General features: G+C 38.3%; 1 protein-coding gene across 2 annotated transcripts; it reads right to left on the reverse strand.

Moving 5' to 3' along the window:
- Positions 1 to 944: 944 nt before the first annotated feature.
- On the reverse strand, positions 945 to 10,820 carry C5H1orf52 (chromosome 5 C1orf52 homolog). 2 transcript variants are annotated; one of them, XR_004903249.1, is made up of 5 exons: positions 10,494 to 10,801; positions 10,067 to 10,193; positions 9,655 to 9,853; positions 3,156 to 4,592; positions 945 to 3,115 (listed from the first exon to the last, which is right to left on the reverse strand). XR_004903249.1 is itself a non-coding variant. In XM_036026366.1 (4 exons), exons 1-3 carry the CDS (start codon positions 10,767 to 10,769, stop codon positions 4,519 to 4,521), a joined length of 549 nt encoding a protein of 182 aa, XP_035882259.1. In that variant the 5' UTR covers positions 10,770 to 10,820; the 3' UTR covers positions 1,279 to 3,115; positions 3,156 to 4,518. The 2 variants fall into 2 exon arrangements, 1 of the variants encoding a protein (XP_035882259.1); XM_036026366.1 differs by lacking the exon at positions 10,067 to 10,193 and having other exon boundaries at positions 1,279 to 3,115; positions 10,494 to 10,820.

A 10,820-nucleotide genomic window follows, 5' to 3' on the forward strand; every position in this document is an offset into this window, starting at 1 on the left:
CTTCCCTGAGAAGTAGGGCTACTAATAGCTCGTATTTTATTTAATTAAATGAGTTCACACATGTACAGCGCCAAGAACAAGCCTGGCACATGCCAAGTACTCAGTAAACGCTGGCTGTTTAGTACTGAGCATGGCGAAAAGAAAGGTACAGGTCCAGATCCAGAGATAATAGAACAAAGTACATAAAGGAGGCAAAGTCTGAACTGCTTCTTGGAGGATAAAAGGGAGATTCACTAAGTAAAATGAAGGGCTAGGCCAAGCAAACTGTAAGAGAAGGCAGAGAACTATGACACTAATAGCATGTCTGGCGAATTGCAAACAATTTATCAGAGCTGGAATAGAGGTGTGTGAGAGTAAGAGAGAAGCTTCAGGGCTTTCAGATCAAATCCATGGGATGGGAAGTGAGGCAGAGGGCAAATGCCTAGGCTGGTGGTGATGCCATTAACCAGAAATGAAGTATGGAGGTGACAGGGGCTTTGGCACAATGTGTTTGGCTTTGGACAGCTGGAATGTTGAGGGGCCTTTGAGACCCAAGGGTAAACATACAACTGGACATGCAAATCTGGGGCTGAAACTTGGCTGGAATCAAGAACCAGTGTGGCCCTCGCTGGGTGGCTCAGTTAATTAGAACATCGTCCCAATACACCAAGGTTGCAGGTTCGATCCTCAACATACAGGAATCAACCAATAAATGCATAAATAACTGGAACAACAAATTGGTGTTTCTCTCTCTTAAAAAAAATAGAAAAATATAAACAAACCAGTGTGGAGAACAAGGCAACAACATAAGCTACATTGGCATTCAAGGACAGTTGCAAGAGAAGGAGCCAGAGAAAATAAAAAGCGAACCAGAACAGCATGGAGCCCTGGAAGAAACCAAAGCAGTAAAGTTTCACATCAATTGGAATGTTTTTGAACAAAAATGATGAAAACTTAACTCAAACTGGTTTAAACTATTAAGATTTATTGGCCCATGTAACTGAAAACACAAACCTCTATTAGATCACCCCTAAGCCGGGGGTGAAGAATTCAGCTTACCATGCACACAGCAGTCATTTTGAGTGCCTACTATGTGCCAGGCATTGTTCTTGTCAATGAACAATGCACGCAAAAAGCCCCACCTCCGGGGGCCATACATACAAATGTTTCTTGATAGCTCCTCTCCCCACCCCCCCCCACATTAAAATGCAAATACAATGTTTCAAATTGGGAAAGCTAAGTGGAAAGAGATTAAGAGAGAAAACTTTGAAATTTAATGGAGTCCAAAACATTTTACACCTCTTTGTAGGACTGTTTGGAACTTCTGTACTAAGTGATCACGGAGGGTTAAAACAGGAGCAGTTCTGTATGGATACAAGACTCTAAAATCCAAAATACCACCAATAATACACCTTCAAGACCAATCGTCGATTTAAACTGGTCAGTTTAGATTTATTGAATTGAGTTGCTAAGGTCAGTCAGATACCTGTAAAAATAATAATCATGTATCAGGTAATCAAGTATCTCTGGTAGGGCTTGTATCTAACTTAATCATGTGACAACATGTTTTTTATATGTAGGTCATGTCCAAACCTATGCTAGTCATTCATATTTTAATTATCCATTCTCTCATTTGGAAATGATTAAAACTTAACTCATTCCGTTTTTTAAAAATACTATGGGACTGAACTCGGTGAACTCAAAAGCATCATACAACATTAAGATCAGTAAGTTTCAAGTTTGCAAATAAATCAGTATTAGTATTTTAATGGCTAAAAAGCAGTGTCAATTTTCTCAATAATGCGCTTTGATTCCAATTAGACTGTTTTCCATAAAACCCTATAAGGCTATTTATACTTAATTGCTTATTTTCTCAGAAAAATTTTTTCTCCAATTTTAGCCTTGTACAAAAGAAAGTCCTTCATGACTGACACAACTTCCTTATCGTAGAGATGAGGAAATAATCAGAAATATTAAGTGATTTGATTCTCTAACAAGCAATTGGATAAGAGGATTTTCCTCATCTATATGGATTTTTATAAGATGCTTTACTTGATTTCCACTAGCTGAACCAAACAGTCCCTTACCTCAGTACCCACATGGACAGCTAAACAAACATGTTCCCAAGAAACCTGTGAAGGGGAAAAGAATCCATTCTCTAATATGGTGACAAATGTAGAAAGTGACATAGTCCACTTTCTAGAGATGTTTCTGTGCAAGGTGAAGCAATATATAGACAAATTAATTTTCTTCCATTAATTGGCCATACTTTGAAAAGAACTCAAGATACAAATGGCTGAGACTGCTCCAAAATATTTAGCCTCCTTCCTTAAACCCTCACTTCCCCCTCCCAAATTAGAACTAGCTTGACCTGTATTTCACAGGTGCACAACTCCCAGCAGTTGCTTAATAGTCTCACAAGTGTAGCCACTACCTGTCCTGAGTAAAACATCAGAACATGTAACCCCTCTAAAGAAAAGTGTGCTTCCCCTCCACTCTGTTACCTTCTAGAAAGGAGGCTCAAAGCACCACTGGGGACTGATGGAGTGACCTTTGCTTCTCTGTCTTAAACTAATGGGTTGGGAGTTGGGAGTTGAGCAGAGGTTAAAAAGATTTCCTGACAGTGGCTTGCTGGGCTTTTCTTGTGGGGTTATGGTTTGCTTTCATTCTAATTTTTTCACCTTGTAACATTTCAGTACCTTTTGAGATATCTGCTCCACTAATACGTGACTACAGACTGGATTTCGCCTCATAATTATTCCACCTGTTAATTTAATTCGGTGTCACACTAGGGTTATGCGTTACCAGTTGATGACACTCCTCAATATATAATAGGATAGTCCTCAAAATTACTCACAAAGACTTCAACCTTAAACAAAGTTTCTTGCTTTATCAATTTCTTCAGCTTGGGGATTCATACATTTGTAAACCTAGAGGATAAGCAGCTGTAAAACTGGTCTTTGTAATTTTGAGATATATTAGCAATCATCATATTGTTGTCTCCCTTCCTTATTCCACAAAACATCATGGCTGGCATATTTTTAATGACTTACAAATTTTAATATACTTGATCATGTTCCCAGCTAAACAAATTGTACAGTTTTTCAAATGTGGCTTCCAGTATGGGGGAAAACAACTGGACTGGGGAATTTCTTTTTCTTTTTCCTTTTCCTTACCTGGACTGGGGAATTTTTAAAACTCAAAAACTAAAGTCTTTTTCTCATACACTAAATGCACAGTGTCCTGTAATTAACACTTGTTTTTTCAAGGCATAACGATCATGGAAAGACTGATGATGTAGTGTATTTCTTTTTATTGTTCAAAACATCACAAATAGCAGCACTGCATTTTGGACTGTAGATGTCAAATCAAACATTATCTTCCTGACTACAACTTTGTTGATTTTCTTGATTATTACTATATGCAAAGCATTAAAATTGGAGCTGGGTAGCAAACACATAGAAGTAGGCGTGGCAGATACATATATCAGATGCCCAGTTAAATTTGAATTTCTGATAAATTTTTAGTATAAATAGGTCCTAAATATTACCTATACTAAAACATTATTTAATGCTTATCTAAAATTCAAATTTAACTGCATGTCCTGTATTTTTATTTGAGACATCTGGCAACTCTTTGTGGAAGATTCTCATCTTCAGCAAACTTACTATTTAACAGGGAAACTGACAAATTTTCATAACATAAGGTGTATGTGTATGATAAGTGCAGTTACACAACCACCTGAGGAGAGGATCTCTAGTAACTACCACAAAGGAGTACCTGGAAGAGCTGCCAATTGCAGTTCCTAAATTCTGATTGGTGGACAGGTGGTATAGTGTAACGATTTTAGAGTTCAAGCATCATGAGTTGAAAACCAAATTCACTGCTCACTAGCTGTGTAACCCCGCATAAATTAACCACTCTTCATTATAAAACAAGGCTACTAATACATGCTTTACTAGGCTGCTTGTGGGTCACAGATAAGTACACACGAAGCACCTGGAACACAGGAAGCACTCCCTAAATGCTAACACCTACTATTAACATCACATGGCAAACGGAATTTGTCACAGATATTCAAATGTTAATGTTATGCAGTAATAGTAATATTGAATAAGTACTTTTATTTCCATGATCTATTTACACTGTACAAACACTGTTGAAGAGCACCCTACAAGTTCACAGTATGATACAATATATTTACTTTAAAAATATATTCCTTTATAAAAGGTTCCTAGAACACTGGCATGTCAACATGTGACAGAACTCTCAAAGCATGCCACCAATTTTGTGACAGCAAGAATGCTTCCAAGTGTTGTCAACTTCACAATCACAAGTCACCATTTGAGTTTTAAATACATACAAATTTTAAATAAAAAGTGAATTCTACAGTGGAAAGTTCCTGCAGTAATACTTATTAGTTTATCCATGTACTTTCATGAAGATGATGTTTCATAATAATTTACAGTATCAACTTATCTGCCAAAAAACCATTCTGATAAGATTTGTAGTCCGAAATTTCTTGTTATTTGTTGTTTCCTATTTTTTCTTCTTTGTTGGTTCTCCTGGTTCTACTCTGCGCTTTTTAGAAGTATGCTCATCTTTTTCTTCATCTTTAAATAGAAAAGGAAGAGTTTCAATCAGTAATTTTCAAAAGGTTGGGCATTAATTAAAATACTAATGTTTCTTTCAAAGTTTCCCAGTAAAAACCAAAAATTAATTCTTAGAGCTGATTTTAAAGTGCAAGTAAAAGTAAGGAATTTTCTCCAACTGTGAAATACAAAATTCACAGACCCTTTAGTGCTATATTGAGGTAGCTTAAAATAAGAAAATCAAATTTGTTCTGAAAAAGCTATTCCCGTGTATTCTATAGTGTACACATTATGTATATTTAGACATATAACCTACACTTTCTACAAATGGAACACATCGTCTATTTTTCAACAACAAAAAAGATATCAATTTAACCTCTTACTTAAGTGGCTGTCAGCTATTCTTCCCCTTCCAATCTGCTTTCTCTCCCCGCCAAACTACCCTCCTCATCTTATCCCTTGACCCCTTACATTCTGCAGTAAAAAAATAAATCACTCACAAGTAGATATTTTACAAAACTCTATTTTCAGTTCTGTCCTATATAGTTAGTTCTACTACCCCTCTCCACTCTCCATTCCTAGGAGGGTGGACATACTCCAATGGTAACAGGAAAACAGGCATCTTCCCTGTCATATTGAGAAGAATTTTGAAAAGGGAAGATGAAGAAGAACCCTTATATTAAAACCATGCCCTTTAAAAGTTTTCAAAAATATTATTAATGTCAGTAGCCACAGAAAATTTCTAATATAAATGTTGCCAAAAATGAAAAGGTGGACCCTTTTATTCAATTTAAAATATCCAAGTATATGCTTTAATAAAACAAAGGGCAGTACAGATCAGCTGCTAATTTTCAATTTCTGGGAACAAATATGTGGCCTCATTTTTAGAATTACATATAGATGCAATAAATAACATGTAGAAGATGCCATGATTTATAAAAAATTATCTTAAGAACATTACTGAATTCGTTATACTTCTGACTTTATTGTCTCAATCAACAGATACTCCTAGTTAAACTATCACATAGTGATCTATAAACAAAATATTTTGATGTTGAAAGAATCCTTCATATTAAAAAATCTGGGAAGCCACTGATATAAGATCATAAACTATAGAGGAAATATATTGAAGACCTTAAGCCTTCAATTTCCTTCTGCTAACTATATCTCCTTCGTTGAGGTGGACAATAATTAGTATCAAAAGCAGGCGATTCATCTCCATTCATCTTGAAACACATCATGGAAACATTATTCGTGCATTTCATGAAGCACTATGTATTTATGTAGACAGCACGATAAAATACAGTTGACATCAACAAATCATCCCAGGAATTTACAAACCAATGTTTTAATCAGTGGTTTGTTATGTATACACGAAATACATGCTCTACAACTAATATAGCATACAGCTCAAATAAACCAAGGGCTTTGCTTTCTAATTGGACTTTAATTATCCAATTTGAGTTTGGAGATTATTTTCAGACATATAAAGATTAAAATTACTTTTAATGCAGACTGGTGCAGCCATGTGGAAAGCAATATGGAGATACCTCAAAAAATTAAAAATGGGTCTGCCTTTTCACCCAACGATTCCACTTCTGGGAACATACCTGAAGGAACCCAAAACACCAATTCAAAGGAACAAAAACATCCCTATGTTCATTGCAGCATTATTTATAATCACTAAGATATGGAAGCAGCCCAAGAGTCCATCAGTAGGTGGGTGGATAAAACAACTATGGGACATTTACACAATGGAATTCTACTGGACTGTAAAAAAAGAAAAAGTCTTACCCTTTGCAACAGTATGGATGGACCTGAAGAACATCATGCTAAATTGAAATAAGCCAGTCAGAGAAAGACAACTGCCATATGATTTCACTCATATGTGGATTTTAATGAACAAACTGAACTAACAAGGAAAATGAAGATAGACTCAGAGAGTAGGCTGACAGCTCTGGGAGGCAGGGGAGGTAAGGGGTGCAGGGATTAGGGAAAAAAAGGAGAAAGGAGACATGGACAACAGTGTGGTGACTGCTTGGAGGAGGGAGTATAAGGGGTCTAAATGATAATGGGAAAAAATACAATGGAGATTAAGTCAAAAAATAAAAATATTACTTTCTAACTCTTCTAGAAAATCTACTGTTAAGTGTCTATTAAAAAGATGATCTCAAGACACTTCTGCTTTTAATCTACCACTTGTTACAAGTATATTTACTGAACAACAACAAAAACACAAATTACTGAGGTTGGAAAAACAGGTTCTTATCAAGTGATTTGAACTGAAGAGCTAATGCCATCTAGTGACATTACAAGGCATTGCCTTGAGCACCAGAACAGGAAAAAAAAAAAAACCAAACCCTCCAAACCCTGAAATGTTCACTCCCCAACTTTACTATTCTGCGCCATATACTACAGACGTGCCAGCAAGAAAATAATTCTATTATGGAATCCATGTCACTAGACATACATAAGTTAAAATTATTAACCTTCTAAATTAAAAAGAGCATTTGCTACTTTAGCTAAGCTTTCATGATTAATTACATGTTAGTAAAGCTACAGTCAGGCTCACTGATCTACATTTTTTTAAAAGATTTTATTTATTTACTTATTTTTAGAGAGAGGGAAAAGGAGGTAGAAAGAGAGGAAGAGAAGCATCAATGTGTGGTTGCCTCTCACATGCTCCCCACCAGGGGGACCTGGCCCACAACCCAGGCATATGCCCTGACTGGGAATTGAATGGGATTGCAGGCTGGTGCCAAATCCACTGAGCCACACCAGCCAGGGACCACTGATCTACATTTTACAACCACTAAACAAGAGGTGCTAATAAGTAGCAAGACTCAATGATCAGTTTTGAATCTTTCCCAGCTCCTCTTTTAAAATATCTGGAAGAAATTAACTGGCAAAAAGGGGCAAAAATGCAGAAAAATAGGAAGAAAAGTAATTTGATAATTTAAAAACTTAGATAACTTAGAGTTTGGAGTTTCTAATGCAAAATATTTTATGAATTTTAAAAAAAGTAAAAAATGATGTCAGGAAAATCAATTTTACAGTGGCATAGGAGTCTGAGACAGCAAAAAAAATTTAAAAAGGAAGGTATGTATCACAGAAAGAAGATAGTTATATTCAATAACCAACATTAAAGTCAAAACTTAAGATTTCAGGATTATTTTTTAACCTTGTAATCCAGCTTTAAATTAGTCCTTTTGTTTTTTAATATCACCAACATTCACCTTCTGATGGAGGAGTGCCTTGCGATCAAAAGGTCAGAAATTATCTATGGCAATAACAGTACTGTTTGCCACATATTTGGAATTCCTTCTATCTGAAGGCAATAGGCAAGCTGGGGGAAAAAAAGATAATTCTTTCCACTCATCTGTCCTGGATATATAATCCTCACCTTTTCCACAAAGGAACAAAGGACTACAGCTGCCTATGGCATCCTAGTTAGAATATCAACTCTAGTGGCCTTAGTGCCATTCTTCTCACAGAATATTTCTCAAGCGTTTTAGCTAGAAAAACATCAAGAGACTAAATTCCAGTTTAATAATGAATGCATCAGTCCCATTTAAAGACCTGAATTTGTGAAAGCACCTATCTTAGAGCTTGCCATTCTGTAACGTTGGACAAGTCACACAAGTTCTCATTTTCACATTTTCCTGTTTTTCACAAGGTGTTAAAAGGATTAAAGAGTAGTTATGTGAAAGTGGTTTTTTAAAAAAGATTTTATTTATTTTTAGAGAGGGAAGGGAGAGAGATAGAGATAAAAAGAGAAACATCAATGTGCGGTTGCTGGGGGTTATGGCCTGCAACCCAGGCATGTACCCTGGCTGGGAATCGAACCTGGGACACTTTGGTTCCCAGCCCATGCTCAATCCACTGATCTATGCCTGCCAGGGCTTTGAAAGTGTTTTTTTTTTAATTAATTACATAAAGTACCATGCAATATGAGGTATTTCAAATGCTCCGTTTGTTTGGCACCTTCCAAAAGATGCCATTTACTGAAGATGTGCCTTAATTAGTGAATTCTAATCCACCTTGGGAAATAAATGAAAGAAATGAAAAAGCCATTTGGAATAAGAACTACCACTTAGTTACCCTTTCTCTAAACAAACAGAAGTCTGCATGGTTGCAAAAGAAGCTAAGTAGGTTGCCCTTGTATTATGGGAAGATCAGAAATCTGTTTAACAAAAATGGTACAGAGGAGGAAATAACTAGAGGGAGGTGGTATCTGAGATTTTCCTCTTTGAGTTGGATTTTGAAGGATAAGTGAGTTTATCAGCCAAAGAGGAAGGGAGGAATATTCCAAACTAAGGTGCAAGATATATTGGAAGGCATGGAACTATAAAATAGCATGGTCTATTCAGTTTTGAATTTTAAGATCTTAAAGTGCTAGAAAGGAGGCCATGTGAAATGAGAGTGGAGAGAAAGGCACAGCCTCTTATGGAAGGCTTTGCCTCTATGCTGTTGATGAAGGATGTTAAGCAGGTGGGTTATAAATCATGTATGATTTTTAGAAAGTGAACATTAGCTGCAGTGTGAAGGATGGAATTGGGGGATAAAACTGTAGAAGCCGAGATTGCTGTGATTACTTATAGTCCAAGTAAGAGATAAAATTATATTACAAACGAAGGCAAGACAACCAAGTCGTTACCTTTTTCTATTACCATTTTTAATTACTACATAGTAGTAACTCAGTTAAATTCATTTTGTCACACTACTTTTGGCTCTAAAGCACAACTGCTTTACTGTAAAATAAAGCCTTCGCAGCTGCAGTCACAAGAAAAGAATCCATAAATTAGCTCGTACTGTTCATAAATCACATATACTACTGCTTAAAATATCAGAGGTTTCGCTTTGAAGGCTGAATAATTTATGGTCTTCTCTAAAACACGGCAACTACTACTAGTTGAGACATGAGTTTTAAAGCTGACTATATACTATTTTTCAAAAACACAGTAAAAGGTATTCCAAGACCATCATAATCAATCTGCTAACTTGCTAGATTTAAATTTCATTCATTAATTATCACGATCTTCTTAAACTCATCACAGGGACCAGAAGGTCTGACTCCTCTTACCTGATTCCACCGTCTCCTCCCCTTCTGGGAGAAGCCTAGCTTTCTTAACGTTCTGTGGGGCATCATCACCATTGTCCTCATATATGTTAGACCATTTTATTGCCATATCCAGCTCTGGAGGAGGAGGTTTCTTTTCAGTAGTGTACGTCTCTGGAGGTGGAACATAGTTTGACTTCCAGACTTTGAATTCCTTTGGCGGCTGTTAAGCAAACACATTAAGAAGCACTGTGACGAACCGAGGTTCCTATAATCAGTCGGTATGGGCACATGCACCTCCCTGCCGTTCGATTATTGTTCAGGATGACTTTTCTTTTAATTTTAAAGATACATTTCTTTCCATCAAAATCACAGTACTGTTAAGTGAAAAGCCAAAGGGTTCCCTATATGAATAAAGCTAATAACTTTTAGTTACCAAAGAAGAATCCAGTCTCAGAGATACTACGCCAAGGCTGACCCCTTCAGGAGGCTGCAGCAGACACTGTCTTGGAGGCAGCACCGCAGGCACTTCGGCGTCAAAGGGAAGGGGTCTCGGGGAGAAGCTGCAGCGGGGGGGGCGGGGGGAGTCACCACCGTTAGTCCTGGCCACGCAGGTCGGGGCACCGAGCGCGGAGGTTTGGGTCTCCTCACGAGTGGGCGGGGGCTGCGGGTCTGATCTGACACCCACCAAGCTGGGGGAGGGGGCCCGGGCTCCCCAGGGCTGGAGGTGGGAGGGGTTGGTGCGGCATCCCGCAGGGGGTGACTGCGTGTGTGGGAACGGACTTCCGGTCCCCAGGAAGCGACTCAGGAGGAAGGGGGCGGAGGCCGGGACCAAGATCGAGAACCGGGGTCGGGGACCTTACCTCCTCGGGCGCCTTGACGACGTGTCTCTCCCAGTCTATCTGTTTGTTAAGCGGATTATAGAGAAAGGCCGGACGAGTCACGCTCCGGAACAGTTCTTCGGGTCCAGGCAGCCGCTTTTCCGTTTTGTTCCCACATACGCCCGCCGACTTCGCCGGATCCGGAGCTCTGCGATTCGTTTCCTCCGGCTCGCTGTTATCCTCCTCATCCGAGGAGCCTGAGCTGCTGCTCCCGTAAGCTGCGAAATAGCTCAGGGGGTCCTTCTCCTCCGCTGCCATGACGGCGATTCGCGAAGACCCTGGGCTCCGCCGGAAGCCGGAAGCTGTTCC

The sequence above is a fragment of the Phyllostomus discolor genome, chromosome 5 (assembly GCF_004126475.2).
Source record: "Phyllostomus discolor isolate MPI-MPIP mPhyDis1 chromosome 5, mPhyDis1.pri.v3, whole genome shotgun sequence".
Lineage (NCBI taxonomy): Eukaryota > Metazoa > Chordata > Mammalia > Chiroptera > Phyllostomidae > Phyllostomus > Phyllostomus discolor.